General features: G+C 45.3%; 2 protein-coding genes across 3 annotated transcripts in view; both read left to right on the top strand.

Annotated features, from left to right (window-relative positions):
• LSM7 (LSM7 homolog, U6 small nuclear RNA and mRNA degradation associated) overlaps positions 1–1727 on the top strand; it is a 57541-nt gene extending 55814 nt beyond the window's left edge. For both annotated transcript variants that reach the window (XM_063920071.1, XM_063920072.1), the window contains exon 4: positions 1256–1727. In XM_063920071.1, coding sequence (XP_063776141.1) covers positions 1256–1398 — 143 coding nt within the window. In that variant the 3' untranslated portion in view covers positions 1399–1727. The remainder of the gene's footprint in view (positions 1–1255) is intronic.
• A 105-nt stretch (positions 1728–1832) lies between these two features.
• LOC134914771 (kelch-like protein 23) overlaps positions 1833–21750 on the top strand; it is a 43671-nt gene continuing 23753 nt past the window's right edge. The window contains exon 1 of the mRNA XM_063920073.1: positions 1833–3959. Coding sequence (XP_063776143.1) covers positions 3083–3959 — 877 coding nt within the window. The 5' untranslated portion in view covers positions 1833–3082. The remainder of the gene's footprint in view (positions 3960–21750) is intronic.

Below are 21750 nucleotides of genomic sequence, written 5' to 3'. Positions count from 1 at the left end.
CAGCCAGGCGTGTCTCAGAATTGGCGGCTTTGTCCTGTATAAGCCCTTACCTGATTTTTCATACGGACAGGGCAGAATTGAGGACTCGTCCTCAATTTCTCCCTAAGGTGGTTTCAGCGTTTCACTTAAACCAGCCTATTGTGGTACCTGCGGCTACTAGGGACTTGGAGGATTCCAAGTTGCTGGACGTAGTCAGGGCCCTGAAAATATATGTTTCCAGGACGGCTGGAGTCAGAAAATCTGACTCGCTGTTTATCCTGTATGCACCCAACAAGCTGGGTGCTCCTGCTTCTAAGCAGACTATTGCTCGTTGGATTTGTAGTACAATTCAGCTTGCACATTCTGTGGCAGGCCTGCCACAGCCAAAATCTGTAAAAGCCCATTCCACACGGAAAGTGGGCTCATCTTGGGCGGCTGCCCGAGGGGTCTCGGCTTTACAACTTTGCCGAGCAGCTACTTGGTCAGGGGCAAACACGTTTGCTAAATTCTACAAATTTGATACCCTGGCTGAGGAGGACCTGGAGTTCTCTCATTCGGTGCTGCAGAGTCATCCGCACTCTCCCGCCCGTTTGGGAGCTTTGGTATAATCCCCATGGTCCTTACGGAGTCCCCAGCATCCACTAGGACGTCAGAGAAAATAAGAATTTACTTACCGATAATTCTATTTCTCATAGTCCGTAGTGGATGCTGGGCGCCCATCCCAAGTGCGGATTGTCTGCAATACTTGTACATAGTTATTGTTACAAAAATCGGGTTATTATTGTTGTGAGCCATCTTTTCAGAGGCTCCTCTGTTATCATGCTGTTAACTGGGTTCAGATCACAAGTTGTACGGTGTGATTGGTGTGGCTGGTATGAGTCTTACCCGGGATTCAAAATCCTTCCTTATTGTGTACGCTCGTCCGGGCACAGTATCCTAACTGAGGCTTGGAGGAGGGTCATAGGGGGAGGAGCCAGTGCACACCAGGTAGTCTCAAAGCTTTTACTTTTGTGCCCAGTCTCCTGCGGAGCCGCTATTCCCCATGGTCCTTTCGGAGTCCCCAGCATCCACTACGGACTATGAGAAATAGAATTATCGGTAAGTAAATTCTTATTTTCTGCTTGCGTCTCAGGAGGGTGCGAGCAGACATTCATGATAAATGCATCCTCGGAGATGCTCCTGGGAATCCACTGAATATCTCCCGGCACATAGCCCGAGAGCTGGCAAGGTGTCTGTAAAGCATATTTTGTAAGGATTTCTTTTCTCTCTTCTGCAGACCCGGATGACCAATACAAGTTAACAGAGGACACACGGCAGCTTGGACTTGTTGTTTGCAGAGGGACATCTGTGGTTCTAATTTGCCCGCAGGATGGCATGGAGTCTATTCCAAACCCTTTCGTTCAACAGCAGGAGGGTTAATTTTTTTACAAGCCAGAATGACCTGATTGATTCCACTGGGATGCTCCATACTTCAAGTTGAAGATCACCATTTCTTTTTTTCTTTCTTCAATTTCCTTTTGTAATGGCAAAAATAAGCCAATTTAAGCAAGTCCGGACTTGCAGTTACTGCTAGGTGTTATATTTTTGGTAGTGTTTTATGAGTTTCTTGTTTCACTTGTCCCTGCCATGCCCTTTCTTGGTCTATGGCTAATGCCATATGTGTGCATCATGGTTAAAACATTACTTTAAATAAGTCCTTTTCTTTTTGTTCCTTAATTATTTGAAATATATAAAATGTAACTAAACTATTGGGGCTCTGCTTATTTCATATGGATGTTCATTTTGTATTTCTTTTTTTTCTTTTTTTTATTGAAGTAAAATATTTAAATGCTTAGTTCATATTTTTGTAAGGTACTTCACAATGTTATTGATTGGCTTTGCTTTATGGTGACCTCTTTTAATTACTATTAAGCTTTTACTAGATTAATTTTAATTTTGCTTTTTATACTGATTTGTGTGATGAAGGGTTAAAGTGGAAATAAATCGCATGCTGGAATCAGACCAGTGTAACAGATGACATAATCTATGGAGCTAGAACGGGACTCTGCTAACAAACAAGATCCACTCAGAAGTGGACTTGCTCCGTGTGGTAACAACTGCAACGTGTAAATTATAGGATTGTTGCTTACAGCAAGAGAGACCGCCTCCAAAAACATGAATGAGATCTTGGCACCTAGTTTAGTTTTAATGTTTTGAAAAGTGAGATCTGAATACAGATCGTTAGAAATAATCTTACATAAGAATACGTTTGCTGGGTTATATAGTGATTCTTATTTAAGGTACATGGAAAAAGAGCAGCACAAACAGCAATAAGACGGTTTCACAGTGGTTCCACTATTAAGCAGAAATTCTAACATTTTGCTGGATGCAATTTGAAATTCTTTAAACTTGATATAGTTTTGTACAAGTATGTGAGGAAATGTTTTTTTTAAGGCCTAAGTGGAGGTGGGCCCTCCCCCATAATTTGACGAGGGAATTGCATTGCTGCATGAAGGACAGGTGCAGAAGTTACAGAAAAGCTGGCTATTTTTGGAACAGCTGAGCATTCAGTATTTTTAAGTCAGTCTTCACACGTCTGCAGTATTAACAAGTCACTTTGCGTTTTGAGTAAAGAAACTACCTTGCTTCAAAAAGAAAATGGAACATGCAGTAGAGGAAATTCTCACCATGTTGGACATACTGCTGTGTAGTTAAGTAGTGAGTGCTGTGTGAATGTTTGGCCATAGATTACTTAAACAGTAGCGACATTACAGTTTCTTCATTTACACCTCAAAACTATAGTGGCCTTTAAGGTCTTTCCCTTTGTAGCAATGTCCTAAATCTTTATTTGCATTTTGTACTGTAGTTTACACTCCTAAAAACTTCGAGCCTGAAAATACTGAGTGACTGAGAATTACTATAGTTTAAGTTGCTGCTTATTTTATGCAAGGCAGAGTGTGTTGTTTTTTTTTTTTTGTTTTGTTTTTTCGTTTTTTTCTTACCCCATAGTATCTATATTAGTAATTATGGCTGTTAATGTTTTTGGTATTTAACAATAAAAAAAAGTATATACTTAAAGTGCAGACTAGTATAACAATTGTAAGTGTCCAAAAGTCTTTTAGAAATGGAGCCATTAAATGAAATAATTCTTGAAGTTGAACAAACACTGTTCAATGTGGAAAAATCTGTCCTTGCTGCTGAAAGTGGCTATTTTCAAGTAATGTTTTATGGGGCCTTCAAAGAAAGTGCTTTGCATCACATCCGCCTGCGTGGGGTAAAAAAGGAATGTTTTCGGACTCTTTTGGACTTCATAAAAAGTGGAACTATTGAATTAAACCAGACTAATGTGACAGAGCTCCTGGAAACTGCAGACTTCTTGGACCTACGACAAGCCAAGCAGTTCTGTGTTGGGTTCTTAGTACAGGAATTAAGAGTCTCCAACTGCTTGGGTATGATGTCCTACTCTCGGCATTATGGTTGTACAGATCTGTATGAGTCTGCTTTTCATGTTGCGGTCACGCACTTTCCAGAGCTTATAAATGAAAATGAATTTGGTCAATTGGATAAGGAAACTCTAGAGGAGTTGCTGCAAAGTAATGATCTGCATGTCACTAGTGAAGACCTTGTGTTTAATGCTGTCATGAAGTGGATCATGGTGGACTCTACAAGAGAGAAGAACTTTGAAGATTTAGTGGCACGGGTGAGACCTGCATTTCTAAGCCTCTCCTTTCTCGATGTTCTAGTCAAGCGAAGTCAAAGGTCAAAAGAGCAGGATACATATTACAGACTCTTACAAATATTAAACACAAACCCACCTAAGACTTGGCGTTCCATGGATGAGTTTATGTCAACCAGCAGGACATATGAGACGCTATATGTGCTTGGCGGCAAGCATGAGAAAGAACAAGAACTGCACATGTATCTACCAAAGACCTCTACATGGAGGACCTGCTCCCCTTTGCAGCGTAATAACCTCACTCAGTATGCAGTGACCACAGTAGGTAACTTTCCCAAAATAAAATGAGCACCGTTTGGGTCGTGTTGGTAAGAATGCATAGTATTATACTGGTAGGATGCTGTAATTGTTATGTAATGTACCCTGATTAGTTTGCTTCAAAATACAGTTCCATATTTTATGGTGTTTGGAAAATGAAAGCATTACATTTAAAATTGTAATCGGTAGACTTTTCAAAAGGTGTTCTACTGTTTTGTCAGGCGTACGGGCGACCCCAAAGTATATTTAGCTTTAATGTTTTACAAATAAAATATAACCATATTTCTCATACGTCCTAGAGGATGCTGGGGATGCTTCAAGAACCATGGGGTATAGACGGGATCTGTAGGAGACATGGGCACTTTAAGACTTTAAAAGGGGTGTGAACTGGCTCCTCCCTCTATGCCTCTCCTCCAGACTCCAGTTTAGAATCTGTGCCCAGTGAGACTGGTTGCACACTGGGGAGCTCTCCAGAGTTTCTCAGAAAAAGACTTATGTTAGGTTTATTATTTTCAGGGAGAACTGCTGGCAACAGTCTCCCTGCCTCGTGGGACTTAGGGGAGAGAAGCAGACCTACTTCTGTGAGTTTCAAGGCTCTGCTTCTTAGGCTACAGGACACCATTAGCTCCTGAGGGTCTGAACGCTAGGTACGCCTAGATGCTCGTTCCTGGAGCCCGCCGTCACCCCCCTTGCAGAGCCAGAAGTCAAAAGACTTCAGTGACGGCTTGGAGGTACCGCACAGCGGCCGCGCTGCGCGCCATGCTCCCACACACAGCGGCACTACAGGGGGGAGGGGCGCCCTGGGCAGGATGTAAATCCTCTTTAGAACTGGCAAAAGTGGTTTTTAAGTGCCTAGGCACTGAATCCAGGCCCCCGCCAGTATAAATATTGAATAAAATAGCGGGATTGAAGCGCGCCATTGAGGGGGTGGGGTGTGGCTTAGCCCTCACAGCTCTCACTAGCGCCATTTTCTCTCCGCAGAGACGCTGGCCTTCCTCTCCACTGCTGTGCAAGTAACGGTGCAAAACGGTTGGGGGGGGGGCACAGTATATTTGGTGCTATTTAATGTAATATAGAAGCGCTGACGGGGCTGGGGCTTTATGCAAAAGTGTTCAGAACCGGGATAAGCGCTGGGGTGTGAGCTGGTAAACTCCCTCTGTGTTTCTCTGACAGGCTTTACTGTGGGTCTGTACCCTATATGCCCAGTGTGTTTGTGGGTGTCGGTATGTCTGAGGCTGAGTGCTCTTCTCAGGAGGAGGCTGGATTTAGTGACAGAAACTGCTGTGGGAGTGACCCTGTCAGCACCGCTGACTCCTGATTGGGTAAATGTTTTGAGTGCTTTAAATGCGAATGTGGCTCGGTTGAATAAAAGATTGGATAAATCTGAGTCTCAGAACCAGGCATGGAAAAAAATCCATGGAGGATGTGTTGTCCCAGGTTCAGACCCCCTTGGGGGTCACAAAAGCGTTCATTTACCCAGATAGCAGATACTGACACGGACTCTGACTCCAGTGTCGACTATAGTGATGCCAGATTAAATCCAAAACTGGCTAAGAGCATTCAGTGCATGATTGTGGCGATAAAAGACGTGTTACATATCACGGAGGACCCTAATGTTCCTGATACAAGGGTCTGCATGTATAAAGGAAAGAAACCTGAGGTAACGTTTCCTCCCTCTCATGAGCTGAATGCTCTTTTTGAAAAGGTTTGGGAAAATCCTGACAAAAAGTTTCAGATTCCCAAGAGCATTCCGGTGGCATATCCGTTTCCCTCAGGAGATAGGGAGAAGTGGGAGTCACCCCCCCCCCCCCCACTGTGGACAAAGCTTTATCACGGTTGTCCAAAAAGGTGGCGCTGCCATCCCCTGAAACGGCAGCCCTAGAGGAACCTGCGGATCAGGAAAATACATTGAAATCCATCTATGTCACTACGAGTACGCTGCTCAGGCCTGCCGTGGCATCGGCATGGGTGAGTAGCGCTATTGAAAAATGGGCAGATAACTTGTCCTCCGATATAGATACCCTGGATAGGGATAGCATTCTTTTGAGACTGGGTCATATCAGGGACGCTGCAGCCTACCTAAAGGAGGCTGCGAGGGATATTGGCCTTTTGGGATCAAGGGCCAATGCCATGGCAGTCTCAGCCAGGAGAGCATTGTGGATTCATCAGTGGAATGCTGATGCTGACTCTAAGAAGGCTATGGAGTCTCTGCCGTATAAAGGTGGTGTCTTGTTTGGTGACTGCCTCACTGACCTGGTATCTACGGCTACCGCGGGTGAGTCGTCATTTTTACCTTATGTTCCTGCACAACAAAAGAAGACGCACCACTATCCGATGCAGTCCTTTCGTCCCAATAAATACAAAAAAGGCAGAAGAACTTCCTTCCTTACTTCTAGAGGAAGAGGAAAGGGAAAAAGGTCACCGGCTGTGGCAAGTTCCCAAGAGCAGAAGTCCTCCCCGGCTTCTGCCAAATCCACCGCATGACGCTGGGGCTCCTCTGAGGGAATCTGCACCGGTGGGGGCACGTCTCAAACTCTTCAGTCAGTGCTGGGCTCGTTCGGCCCTCGACCCATGGGTTTTGGAAATAGTGTCCCAGGGTTACCAACTAGAGTTTCAAGACGTTCCCCCTCGCCCATTTTTTTCAAATCTGCTTTACCAGCTTCTCTTCAGGACAGGGAGGTGGTATGCGAAGCAATACAAAAATTGTGTCTAAATCAGGTTATTGTTGGGGTTCCACTGTCGCAACAGGGAGATGGCTTCTATTCCATCCTGTTTGTGGTCCCGAAGCCAGACTGCTCAGTCAGACCAAGCCTGAACCTCAAATCCCTCAATTTCTACCTAAGGAAATTTAAAATTCAAGATGGAATCTCTCCGGGCAGTGATCTCCAGTCTGGAGGAGGGGGATTTTATGGTGTCTGTAGATATAAAGGATGCCTACTTGCATGTTCCCATTTACCCTCCACATCAGGCTTATCTGAGGTTTGCAATACAAGATTGCCATTATCAGTTTCAGACGTTGCCGTTTGGTCTGTCCAGAGAATTTTCACCAAGGTAATGGCGGAAATGATGGTTCTCCTGCGCAAGAGGAGATCGTAATTGGACGATCTCCTGATAAAGGCGAGGTCCAGGGAGCAATTACTGCAGAACATTACACTATCCCTGACAATTCTGCAACAACACGGTTGGCTCCTAAACTTGCCAAAATCACAGTTGGTTCCGACAACACGACTGTCATTCTTGGGTATGATTCTGGACACAGAATTACAGAGAGTCTTTCTTCCAGTGGAAAAGGCTCTGGAAATTCAGAACATGGTCAAACAGATTCTGAAACAGGCAAGAGTGTCGATTCATCAATGCACTCGGTTGCTGGGGAAGATGGTGGCGGCCCACGAGGCCATTCAGTTTGGCAGATTCCATGCCAGGGTGTTTCAGTGGGACCTGTTGGACAAGTGGTCCGGGTCTCACCTGCACATGCACCGGAAAAATAATCCTGTCCTCCAGGACCAGAATCTCCCTCCTGTGGTGGCTGCACAGCTCTCATCTCCTAGAGGGTCGCAGGTTCGGGATTCAGGATTGTATCCTGGTGACCACGGATGCAAGTCTCCGAGGCTGGGGAGCAGTCACACAGGGGGAAAATTTCCAGGGAAAATGGTCAAGCCAGGAAGCTTGTCTACACATAAACATTCTGGAATTAAGGGCCATTTACAACGGCATTCTGCAAGCGGAGCATCTTCTTCGCGGTCTGCCCTTCTTGATTCAGTCTGACAACATAACAGCAGTGGCGTACATAAACCGCCAAGGCGGAACAAACAGCAGACACGATCTCCATCCAGGAGAGTGGGGTCTTCATCAAGAGGTCTTTGCAGAAGTGACAGGTCGTTGGGGAATTCCTCAAATAGACATGATGGCGTCTCGCCTCAACAAGAAACTTCAGAGATATTGTTCCAGGTCGAGGGACCCTCAAGCAATAGCGGTGGACGCCCTAGTGACGCCGTGGGTGTTTTAGTCGGTCTATGTGTTCCCTCCACTTCCACTCATTCCAAAAGTGATAAAGATCATAAGAAGAACAAGGGTTCAGGCGATACTCATTGTTCCAGACTGGCCAAGGAGGGCCTGGTATCCGGATCTTCAGGAATTACTCATAGGAGATCCCTGGCCTCTTCCTCTACGAGAGGACCTGTTACAGCAAGGGCCGTGCGTGTATCAAGACTTACCGCGGCTGCGTTTGACGGCATGGCCGTTGAACGCCAAATCCTAGCCCGAAAGGGTATTCCCAATGAAGTCATTCCCACACTGCTTTAGGCTAGAAAAGAAGTAACTGCGAAACATTACCACCATATTTGGAGAAAATGTGTCTTGGTGTGAATCCAAGAAGGCTCATACGGAGGAATTTCAGCTGGGGCATTTTCTCCATTTTCTCTAACGTCCTAAGTGGATGCTGGGACTCCGTAAGGACCATGGGGAATAGCGGCTCCGCAGGAGACAGGGCACAAAATAAAAGCTTGAGATATCAGGTAGTGTGCACTGGCTCCTCCCCCTATGACCCTCCTCCAAGCCAGTTAGATTTTTGTGCCCGGCCGAGAAGGGTGCAAACTAGGTAGCTCTCCAGAGCTGCTTAGAATAAAAGTTTAGTTAGGTTTTTTTATTTTCAGTGAGTCCTGCTGGCAACAGGCTCACTGCATCGTGGGACTAAGGGGAGAAGAAGCGAACTCACCTGAGTGCAGAGTGGATTGGGCTTCTTAGGCTACTGGACGTTAGCTCCAGAGGGACGATCACAGGTTCAGCCTGGATGGGTCACCGGAGCCGCGCCGCCGTCCCCCTTACAGAGCCAGAAGAAACGAAGGTCCGGTGAAAGCGGCGGCAGAAGACATCCTGTCTTCAAGACTAAGGTAGCGCACAGCACCGCAGCTGTGCGCCATTGCTCTCAGCACACTTCACACTCCGGTCACTGAGGGTGCAGGGCGCTGGGGGGGAGCGCCCTGAGACGCAATATAACACACATATACCTTAGCTGGCAAAAGGAATACATCACATATAGCTCCAGGGCTATATGGATGTATTTTTTCCCCTGCCATTTCACACAAAAAAGCGGGAGTTAAGGACGTCGTGAAGGGGCGGGGCCTATCTCCTCAGCACACTGGCGCCATTATTCCCTCACAGCTCCGCTGGAAGGACGGCTCCCTGATTCTCCCCTGCAGTACTGCATCTGATTCAGGGTAAAAAAGAGAAGGGGGGGGCATTTTGGCAGCAAATAACTAGATTAACAGCAGCTATAAGGGATTAACACTTATATAAGGTTATCCCTGTGTATATATATAGCGCTGGGTGTGTGCTGGCAGACTCTCCCTCTGTCTCTCCAAAGGGCTAAGTGGGGTCCTGTCCTCTATCAGAGCATTCCCGGTGTGTGTGCTGTGTGTCGGTACGCGTGTGTCGACATGTATGAGGAGGAAAATGAGGTGGAGGCGGAGCAGTTGCCTGTGTTAGTGATGTCACCCCCTAGGGAGTCGACACCTGACTGGATGATTGTGTTTAAGCAATTAAGTGATAATGTCAGCAATTTACAAAAAACTGTTGACGACATGAGAAAGCCGGCAAATCAATTAGTGCCTGTTCAGGCGTCTCAGACACCCTCAGGGGCCCTAAAACGGCCGCTACCTCAGTGGGTCGACACGGATCCAGATACAGATACTGAATCTAGTGTCGACGGTGACGAGACAAACGTAATGTCCAGTAGGGCCACACGTTACATGATCACGGCAATGAAAGAGGCATTAAACCTTTCTGACACTACAAATACCTCAAAGGCGGGTATTATGTGGGGTGTGAAAAAACTGCCAATAGTTTTTCCTGAGTCTGAGGAAATAAATGAGGTGTGTGATAAAGCGTGGGTTTCCCCCGATAAAAAACAGCTAATTTCTAATAAGTTATTAGCACTATACCCTTTCCCGCCAGAGGTTAGGGCACGGTGGGAAACACCCCCTAGGGTAGATAAGGCGCTCACACGTTTATCTAAACAAGTAGCGTTACCGTCCCCTGATACGGCCACCCTCAAAGAACCAGCTGATAGAAGGCTGGAAAATATCCTGAAAAGTATATACACACATACTGGTGTTATACTGCGACCAGCAATCGCATCAGCCTGGATGTGCAGTGCTGGAGTCGCATGGGCGGATTCCCTGACTGAGAATATTGATACCCTGGATAGGGACAATATTCTGTTAACTATAGAACATTTAAAGGATGCATTGCTATATATGCGTGATGCGCAGAGGGATATTTGTACCCTGGCATCAAGAGTAAGCGCAATGTCCATCTCTGCCAGAAGAGCATTATGGACCAGACAGTGGTCAGGGGACGCAGATTCCAAACGGCACATGGAAGTATTGCCGTATAAGGGGGAGGAGTTATTTGGGGCTGGTCTAACAGACCTGGTGGCAACGGCTGGAAAATCCACCTTTTTACCCCAGGTTACTTCACATCAACAGAAAAAGACACAGTCTTTTCAAACTCAGTCCTTTCGTTCCCATAAGTACAAGCGAGCAAAAGGTCACTCTTTTCTGCCCAAGGGCAGAGGAAGAGGAAAAAGGCAGCACCATGCAGCCGCTTCCCAGGAGCAGAAGCCCTCCCCTGCTTCTGCCAAGTCTTCAGCATGACGCTGGGGCTTTACAAGCAGACTCGGACACGATGGGGGCCCGTCTCAAGTATTTCAACGCGCAGTGGGCTCACTCGCAAGTGGATCCCTGGATTCTACAGGTAGTATCACAGGGGTACAAACTGGAATTCGAGGCGTTTCCTCCTCATCGGTTCCTGAAGTCTGCTTTACCAAAGTCTTCCTCCGACAGGGAGGCAGTTCTGGAAGCCATTCACAAGCTGTACTCCCAGCAGGTGATAATCAAGGTACCCCTCTTACAACAGGGGAAGGGGTATTATTCCACACTATTTGTGGTACCGAAGCCGGACGGCTCGGTGAGACCAATATTAAATCTAAAATCTTTGAACACTTACATAAAAAGGTTCAAATTCAAGATGGAGTCACTCAGAGCGGTGATAGCGAACCTGGAAGAGGGGGACTATATGGTGTCGCTGGACATCAAGGATGCTTATCTCCACGTCCCAATATATCCTTCTCACCAAGGGTACCTCAGGTTTGTAGTACAAAACTGTCATTATCAGTTTCAGACGCTGCCGTTTGGATTGTCCACGGCGCCTCGGGTCTTTACCAAGGTAATGGCCGAAATGATGATTCTTCTACGAAGAAAAGGCATCTTAATTATCCCTTACTTGGACGATCTCCTGATAAGGGCAAGAACCAAGGAACAGTTAGAAGTCGGAGTGGCACTATCTCAGGTAGTGCTAAGTCAGCACGGATGGATTCTAAATATTCCAAAATCGCAGCTGATTCCAACGACACGTCTACTGTTCTTAGGAATGATTCTGGACACAGTCCAGAAGAAGGTGTTTCTCCCGGAGGAGAAGGCCAGGGAGTTATCCGAGCTAGTCAGGAACCTCCTAAAACCAGGACAGGTCTCAGTGCACAAGGGTCCTGGGAAAAATGGTGGCTTCTTACGAAGCGATTCCATTCGGAAGATTCCATGCAAGAACTTTTCAGTGGGATCTACTGGGAAAATGGTCCGGATCGCATCTTCAGATGCATCAACGGATAACCCTGTCGCCAAGGACAAGGGTGTCTCTCCTGTGGTGGCTTCAGAGGGCTCATCTACTAGAGGGCCGCAGATTTGGCATTCAGGATTGGATCCTGGTAACCACGGATGCCAGCCTGAGAGGCTGGGGAGCAGTCACACAGGGAAGGAATTTCCAGGGCTTGTGGTCAAGCATGGAAACATCTCTTCATATAAACATTCTAGAAATAAAAGGACCTGCTACTGCAGGGGCCTTGTCTGTTCCAAGACTTACCGCGGCTGCGTTTGACGGCATGGCGGTTGAACGCCGGATCCTGAAGGACAAGGGCATTCCAGAAGAAGTCATCCCTACTCTGGTAAAAGCCAGAAAGGAAGTAACCGCAAAACATTATCACCGCATTTGGCGTAAATATGTTGCGTGGTGTGAGGCCAAGAAGGCCCCTACACAGGAATTTCAACTGGGTCGTTTCTTGCATTTCCTGCAAACAGGACTGTCTATGGGCCTAAAATTAGGGTCCATTAAGGTTCAAATTTCGGCCCTGTCGATATTCTTCCAGAAAGAACTGGCTTCAGTACCTGAAGTTCAGACATTTGTGAAAGGGGTGCTGCACATACAGCCTCCTTTTGTGCCTCCAGTGGCACCTTGGGATCTCAATGTTGTGTTGAGATTTCTAAAATCACACTGGTTTGAACCATTGTCTACGGTAGATTTAAAATATCTCACGTGGAAGGTGTCGATGCTGTTGGCCTTGGCTTCAGCTAGGCGTGTGTCAGAATTGGCGGCTTTATCATGTAAAAGCCCTTACCTAAATTTTCATTCTGACAGGGCGGAATTGAGGACTCGTCCTCAATTTCTACCTAAGGTGGTTTCTGCATTTCACATGAACCAACCTATTGTGGTACCTGCGGCTACTAGGGACTTAGAGGACTCTAAGTTGCTGGACGTTGTCAGGGCCTTGAAAATATATGTTTCCAGGACGGCTGGAGTCAGGAAAACTGACTCGCTGTTTATCCTGTATGCACCCAACAAGCTGGGTGCTCCTGCTTCAAAGCAGACGATTGCTCGTTGGATTTGTAGTACAATTCAGCTTGCACATTCCGTGGCAGGATTGCCACAGCCAAAATCAGTAAAAGCCCATTCCACAAGGAAAGTGGGCTCATCTTGGGCGGCTGCCCGAGGGGTCTCGGCTTTACAACTTTGCCGAGCAGCTACTTGGTCAGGGGCAAACACGTTTGCTAAATTCTACAAATTTGATACCCTGGCTGAGGAGGACCTGGAGTTCTCTCATTCGGTGCTGCAGAGTCATCCGCACTCTCCCGCCCGTTTGGGAGCTTTGGTATAATCCCCATGGTCCTTACGGAGTCCCAGCATCCACTTAGGACGTTAGAGAAAATAAGATTTTACTTACCGATAAATCTATTTCTCGTAGTCCGTAGTGGATGCTGGGCGCCCATCCCTAGTGCGGATTGTCTGCAATACTTGTATATAGTTATTGTTACAAAAAATTTGGGTTATTATTGTTGAGCCATCCTTTCAGAGGCTCCTTTAAATTTATCATACTGTTAACTGGGTTCAGATCACGAGTTGTACGGTGTGATTGGTGTGGCTGGTATGAGTCTTACCCGGGATTCAATATCCTTCCTTATTATGTACGCTCGTCCGGGCACAGTATCCTAACTGGCTTGGAGGAGGGTCATAGGGGGAGGAGCCAGTGCACACCACCTGATATCTCAAGCTTTTATTTTGTGCCCTGTCTCCTGCGGAGCCGCTATTCCCCATGGTCCTTACGGAGTCCCAGCATCCACTACGGACTACGAGAAATAGATTTATCGGTAAGTAAAATCTTATTTTCTGCAAGCAGGTGTGGATGCAGGCCTAAAGTTAGGCTCCATTAAAGTACAAATTTCGGCTTTATCAATTTTCTTTCAAAAAGAATTGGCCTCCCTTCCAGAAGTTCAGACTTTCGTGAAGGGCGTGCTGAACATCCAACCTCCCTTTGTGCCCCCAGTGGCACCATGGGATCTTAATGTGGTGTTGCAGTTCCTGCAATCTCATTGGTTTGAACCTTTTACGTAAGGTTGAATTGAAATTCCTCACTTGGAAAGTGGTCATGCTGTTGGCGGGTGTCTGAATTAGCGGCTTTGTCTCACACAAGTCCCTATTTAATCTTCCATGCAGATAGAGCGGAGTTGAGAACTCGTCAGCAATTTCTGCCAAAAGTGGTTTCATCGTTTCACGTGAACCAGCCTATTGTGGTGCCAGTGGCTACTCAAGCCTTGGTGGAATCGAAGTCTCTCGATGTGGTCAGAGCTTTGAAAATTTGTCGCCAGAACGGCTCAGATTAGGAAAACAGAGGCTCTGTTTGTCCTGTGGGCTCCCAACAAGATTGCGGCTCGTGCTTCCAAGCAGACTATTGCACGCTGGATCTGTAATACGATTCAGCAGGCTCATTCTACGGCGGGATTGCCGTTATTGAAATCGGTGAAGGCCCATTCTACCAGAAAGGTGGGCGCATCCTGGGTGGCTGCCTGAGGGGTCTCGGCATTACAGCTTTGCCGAGCAGCTACTTGGTCGGGATCAAACACCTTTGCGAAGTTTTACAAGTTTGATACCCTGCCTGATGAGGACCTCTTGTTTGGTCAATCGGTGCTGCAGAGTCATCCGCACTCTCCCGCCCATTCTAGAGCTTTGGTATAAACCCCATGGTTCTTGAAGCATCCCCCGCATCCTCTAGGACGTATGAGAAAATAGGATTTTAATAACTACCGGTAAATCCTTTTCTCTTAGTCCGTAGAGGATGCTGGGCGCCCGTGTCCCAGTGCGTACTGTATCTGCAGTTATTGGTTATGGTTACACACGTTGTGTTGCGTTAAGTCAGCCTGTTGCTGACGTTCTTCATGCCGTTGCATGCGTTGTTGTTGAATGCCATGTTGTACGGCATGTTTGAAGTGTGAGCTGGTATGTATCTCACCTTAGTTTTAAATTAAATAAATCCTTTTCCTTGAAATGTCCGTCTCCCTGGGCACAGTTCCTATAACTGGAGTCTGGAGGAGGGACATAGAGGGAGGAGCCAGTTCACACCCCTTTTTAAAGTGCCCATGTCTCCTGCGGATCCCGTCTATACCCCATGGTTCTTGAAGCATCCCCAGCATCCTCTACGGACTAAGAGAAAAGGATTTACCGGTAGGTATTAAAATCCTATTATTTTAGATGTGACTGTGTATTGGTCCAGGCCAGTGCACAAGGCAGTATATAGTTACAAGTATCCTGTCTCAGAGAAATGGGAGTTATTAGGATTGATTTGAAGTTTAGAACAAAGGGGGGGGGGGCAGGGAACGTTAGTTTTGAAACAAATGTTGCACTACAAGGGGTACAATACATTTTACGTAGGGTAAATACTTGCTGCTTTTGCATGTAACACAGCTTCTAGGCAGTTGTTTAGATTGGAGTTTGGACACGCCCCTGCATTTAAATCTCTGCACATTATTAATCTCCGCCACCTGCTGTGTAGCTGGGTTTTTACCATCCTCATTGAAGAAAATAATATACATAAAATGCATCAAATAAAAAACGTAACTGTAGTAAATATTCTACATACAAAACTACATCCAAATTGTTTATATTTAATCATGTGTTTGATTTTTATTTTTTAAATGTAGAATTTGGATGTACATAAAGACTTCTGTGTTGGACTATAGGAAACAATGTACATTGTAATAAGCCTGCATTACAGTGGTGATGCTTGACTCCTTTTGATATACAGCAGGGGTGGGGAACCTTTGGCCCTCCAGCTGTTGTTGAACTACACATACCAGCATGCTTTGCTACCGTTTTGCTATTTGGCCTTGCTAAAACTGTTGTAGGGCATGCTGGGATGTGTAGTTCAACAGCAGCTGGAGTGCTGAAGGTTCCCCATCCCTGATATACAGGGTGATTCAAAAGTTGCAGTGCACCCTTTTGTTTAAAAAACTGCAGTAAATGGGAAAACTGAATATTCCAGTAAGGTATGGGTGAGGTGGGCTATCTTTTAGGGTATGTACCAAACATGGACGCCATCTTGAATCTAAGTCAGTTTTTTCAAATGGAAAGGGGGTCGTGTAACATGTCAAACGACTTCTTTCCTCATTTGCCTTTTCTTACTTACACTATCTTATACTCCATACTCCCTTTGATGGCACCTAACCCCGGGTTTTCTATACCTGTCCTATATTGTCTTGTACTGTAAGTTCTGTTTTCTTGTTTGCTCATTTGTTTATGTACTGTGTAATGGGCGCTGCGGATCCCTTGTGGCACCATATAAATAAAGGATAATAACATCAGAATTTGCTGAAAAGTTTATTGCTACAAACAGGTTTGAAATAGCAGTTATGGTTCAAAAGTTACACTTTTTTTGGTTGGAATTACAAGCTGAACTGTTCTCAATAAAGGACAGTCCTTTAATGTGTATGCATTGAGCTGCGTTGCGGGCTCTTCACGAAGGATGCCAAAACCATTGTTGAGGTTGTCTTGTCAGTAGCACTTTTTGGACGACAAGTCACTCTGTGACTTGTCAGCCACAGTCCCAGTTTCTCGGAATTTAGAAATTAGGCACCTGACAGTGTTATGTGAAATTGGAGATCTTTCTGGGTGCCGGTTGATAAATTCTGCAGCTATCACACGGAAACTTAGTTTTTCAGACACTAAAATTACCTAAATTCTCTCTTTTGTCAAAGCCATCTTCAGTTACCTGCACCAAAAAAAGTGTTGTAACTTTTTAACCATAACTGCTATTTCAAATCTGTTTGCAGCAATAAACTTTTCAGCAAATTCTGATGTTGCTTGACATGTTACACAACCACTTTCCATATGAAAAGAAATGACTTAGATTCAAGACTGCTGATTTCAAGATGGCGCCCATGTTCGGTCATACTCTAAAAGATAGCTCACCTCACCCATACCTTACTGGAGTATTCAGTTTTCCCATTTCCTGCACAGTTTTTGAAACAAAAGAGTGTGCTGCGACTTTTGAATCACACTGTATTTACTTGTAACGAAGGATGTTCTTTAGTGTATACTGTAGTTCCTCATTGCTGTTCGAATAGTTTTAACTTGCTGGATTCTGCCATAGATATTTGAATTAGAATACAATATACAATGGATTGATACTAATTAAAATAAAGAACAGTAAAACAATTATAATTGCCTCCAACAAAATAAAAGTCCACAAAGTGTTACTGGGAAACAATGGAAGTCCCAGTGGTCATATAAGTGGTACCCCTTTAAGTAAACAATCCAGTATAAAATTATGCCAAAAAATAAATTTAGCTTGCCCTGTTAAAGTGCTTGAGAAAGTGAATCTGGTGCAATTTGTACTCCCCTATAAAAGTTGCTAGATATGCTTTTAAAACGCTGTCTCTGGCAACTCCTAAATACTGTCTGGGGTACAGATCAGTATTTAAGAATGCCATGATGTGGAGAACATAACATTGGATGACTACACATTCTCGGCATGGAATTCTGGAACACCCTCATCATGGGCATACTGTAACTAGAACTTTGTGGGCCCCATAGCAAAATTGTAAGAGGCCCCTTAACTCAGGTTTGCACCAGAGTGGACTGGGTATGGCTAGTGCTACTCAAGAGGTGTGGTTAGTGTGACAATGTGTGAGTGGCCTGGTCAGTGTGTGAGTGGCCCCAGGTCAGTGGTCATTGTGGGGGTCTTCAGAGCCGGATGGCGCTGTGAGCTCTGGCAGTCATGACCTCCAACCCCCCCCCCCCCTGTCTCAGCTGACCATGCACATCTTCCCACTGGTGGATGCTGAGGGCCACCGCCTGCTGTCTCGTCTGTGTACTGAAGAATCAGTGAACTTGGAGATGGTAAAGATGCGGTAGCTGCAGGCGGTGTTCCGGACCAGAGGCTCCTCATCCTACCCCGGCACTACTGCTGAGTGCTGCAGACTATACTGGCTGAGGAGGAAGTTGATGGGTTGCTAAGGTGGCTGCTGCACCATGGGGGATGGAGATAAATGGCATCCACTAGGAGTGGTGGTGAGTAAGCAATGATCAGAAATGGGTTGGGCTGTGGTGAGAATCACAACCATAGGTGACTGGTCCCTATGGTGGAGCGGGCTGCTTGCAGAGCCGTCAGGCCACCAATGTGGCTGGGTCCCATAGCAAGCGCACCTCTTGCACCCTCTATAGTTATGCCACTGATAATATGGAATGTCTACAGGAATCCGTGCACACTTCTATAAGATCTTTCTAATAATACTAGTAATATAAGAATGTATGGTATCAAAGCTGAGCGCAATCCTAGTATATGAAGAGGGTGGCTGTTGCCTCACAGTGTACATTGTCCATGTATGAGCCTTGTTAGAAATATTAAAATCAGTATCTATGGGAAGACAGCAAGAAATCCCTCTACAATGAGCACCTTTAGTAGTTATGGTACATACAAGCCTCCCATCACCTTAAAGCTATTCAAGATATTCAGCAAGCATGCCCTCACTCAGGACACGGTCTGATGCTCCTTTTAAGGCACAGCTCCATACGGTATTTGGCTGGGGATCCAGTGTGGCACAGTTCATATTGCAGGCTTCCACCTACTGTACTTTGGGCTATCAGGAAGCACAGGGAACATGATTTGTTTGGATCAGGACTAGCTTGGATGGTCTGTTGGGTCTGACTGATTTTTAGCAGATTTGTTGTGAGGCTCTGATTCTAACTCAGTAATTAGTGCAGGGCGCTAACCTATATGGAATGGCTTTGATTGGAGCTATACATGTGCTGGAAATGTTTTAAGTCCACTAAGGGTATATTTATTAAATACATTTTATGGGAAACCCCTTAAAAGGGATGTGTTTGGCATCCCAGTGTTTGGGATGGCTGATGCTGGAATAGCAGCCCCTGTAGGTTTTTATGGGTGGTGCTATATTGTGAGATTTACGAAGTTCCAAAACGCAAAGTATTAACCACTGTAGCCTGCGTACTACACATTGCGTAATTTACCAGAAGAATGACCGTGCATGCACAGTAGGTCCACAGCATATAGTAAAGTGATCACTTTACACATCGCAAGCTCCTATTGTAGCCATTGTCCCTGGATGCAGTGACGTAACTCCCAGAGACATTGGAGGCTCCAGCTGTTAAAGAGCCACCAAGGAAGAAAGACAGAGGGGGCTGCTGAACTAGGTGATTTGCTAGTCACTGCTGTCAAAACCTCCTTTGCAGCCCCTGTGAGATGAAGAGTTTTTGAATGTGTGATGATAACAGATCAAATTCTGTACTGTATAGTGAGCTATAGCTCTGCTGCTGTGTTTTAAATGAGGAAAGAAAGGAGAGCAGAAGTTGTTTTAAGGAAATGCACTAATTATTATAGTAAAACTTATGGGGCATCATTCTACATTCCATACACTATCTCGCATAGACCTAGTTCTAATCTCTCCTGGTCTGTCGCCAGGAGTGTCTGAGGTGACTTATCTGCCTAGGGGAATCTCCAACCATTCTGCTGTACTTCTTAGTTTGAATATATCTCGGGATAGAGGAGCCCGTTATTGGAAACTCAACCCATTCTGGTTGACTTTAATGGCTGCTGGATCTGACCTTGTTTTTGCGTGGAAAGGCTTTGAATCTGATCATTCTTCCTTTCTTAATCCTGCAATGTGACATGATGCTCTTAAGGTGTACATACGGGGCTCCTTTATTAAAAGAGTATCTGAAATTAAGAAGTTTAATAGAAAGGAGGAAGCTCGCCTTGGACATTTACATCAGTAGTTGGAGGCTCAGTGTATTTCATCTCAATCCTCTATGGACTGAGTTCTGGTTGGGGGAAGGTAAATATATCCTATGAATATGTGCAAAAACATTGCATAATGCAGCCCATACACTAAAAAGGAGGTTCACTTACACTCCTTAGAAAGTCACAAATAGTAATACAAAGTATAATGTATAGTTGCGCAAAAAACTGTGTTCATGAATTCATAAAATAATAATCACCCTGTAAAAGTGATCCATATAACAGTCCCAAGTCCAGTAGACAATAATGCTGTTGCAAGGTGCAAATGCTAACGTCAATTCTCTCACTCCAATGCCTTCTATTAGAGATGGTCAATTTCCATATATACTCCTCCACCACAGATTCTCATCAATATAGTGAACATGTAAAAAAGCATAAAATAATACCAAAGAGTGCAGATACCTTTAGTAAGTTTTAAAAGGTTTTAATCTTACAAAGATGCACTCACAAACCTAAAATAAAAGCAGGCATATAACACATCAGCATGTGTATGGGGGCATCATATACTCATCAGGACAAGCTCCATGCCACAAATGCGTCTTAGCAAGAACCCAAACAGGGTTTGAAAGGCATTAAGCGGTGTGGCAGAGTAGTGCAGACAACTTACCGGCCATTCGTGGAGACTCGTACATCTGGACTAATTAAGGGACCTGAATATATGATGTGCCCATACACATGCTGATGTGTTGGGAGACACTAGATATACCGGCTGTCAGAATCCCTGCACTCAGCATACCAACGCCGGGATACTGACAACTATTCTCCCTCTTGGGGTGTCCACGACATCCCTCTAAGGAGAATAAATAGTGTCCCTGCAAGGGGCTCTATTGCGCTCACCCCGCTGCCGGGAATTCCAGCGGTCGGGATCCCATCGCTAGTATGCTGGGTGCCGGGATCCTGACAGCCGACCATTCGTAGTACACCTGATGTGTTATATGCCTGCTTTTATTTTATGTTTGTGAGTGCATCTTTGTAAAATTAAAACCTTTTAAAACTTACTAAAGATGTCTACACTATTTTGGGCTGGGACCGGTTGTAAGGTGTGCCGCAGAGTCAGCCGCTGCTGGCACCTTCAAAACAAACTGTGAGCCCAGGCAGTGCTGGACTCTTCTGGGAGGCTTAGTAGTGCATGAGCCGTGATACACGGCGGTGTGACATCATAGGTCATGTACACTGCGTCCCACCAACCAGCTTGCTCGCCTGCATCCATACCATCCTGCCCGCATCTACTGTGAGCAACCCCTGCCACTGAGGGACAGGAAGGAAGATAGATGACGGTGGGGACCAATATTTGCTGAACCAACGTCTGGATTTTCCAACCATTTTCAAGTAATTATTATTATTATTATTATTATTAACAGTTTCTTATATAGCGCAGCATATTCCGTTGCGCTTTACAATTAGAACAACAATAATAGAACAAAACTGGGTAAAAACAGACAGACATAGAGGTAGGAAGACCCTGCTCGCAAGCTTACAATCTATAGGGAAATAGGCATTGATACACAAGGATAGATGCTACCTATTGCATAATGGTCCACCAGATTGCTAGGTTCTTAATGGGTTGTATGATATGATCACCCAGCAATTTTGGCCAAGGGTCAGGAGGGTGTGAGAGTAAAGAAAGACAAGATATGTGATGTTATGTATACTGTACAGAGGATGTAATTAGTTGGGGAAGCACTGAAGGTTATATGGGTGGGTCTGGAATTTGGTAGGCTTGTCTGAAGAGGTGAGTTTTCAGGGAACGTTTAAAGGTTTGGAGACTAGAAGCAAGTCTTATTGTGCATGGGAGGGCATTCCACAGAGTGGGTGAAGCCCGGATAAAGTCCTGTCATTTTGAGTGTGAACAAGTAATGCGTGTGATTGAGAGACGCAGATCTTGTACAGAGCGGAGAGGTCGGGTAGGGAGATATATTGAGATGAGTGAAGAGATGTATGTTGGTGCAGTTTGGTTAATAGCCTTGTATGTAAGTAAAAGTATTTTATATTTAATATGCTAAAATACCAGTAACCAATGGAGGGACCGACAAAGCAAATCTGCAGATAATGAACGTCTAGCGAGGAAGATTAGCCTCACAGCTGCATTCAAAATGGATTGTAGTGGTGAGAGTCTATGTTTGGGAAGACCGGTCAGGAGACTATTACAATAATCAATGTAGGAGATAATGAGAGCATGGATTCGAGTTTTTGCTGTCTATTTTGTAAGATATGGTCGTATTTTGGATATGTTTCTTAGATGTATGTTACATGATCTTGAGACAGATTGAATGTGGGGAACAAAGGACAGATCAGAGTCAAGAATGACACCTAGGCAGCGAGCTTATGGGGTAGGGATGATTGCTAAGTTATCAACAGTGATAGAGATATCAGGTTGGTAACT

Source organism: Pseudophryne corroboree, chromosome 1 (assembly GCF_028390025.1).
Source record: "Pseudophryne corroboree isolate aPseCor3 chromosome 1, aPseCor3.hap2, whole genome shotgun sequence".
NCBI lineage: Eukaryota > Metazoa > Chordata > Amphibia > Anura > Myobatrachidae > Pseudophryne > Pseudophryne corroboree.
This window is presented reverse-complemented; position numbering and strand designations above follow the sequence as displayed.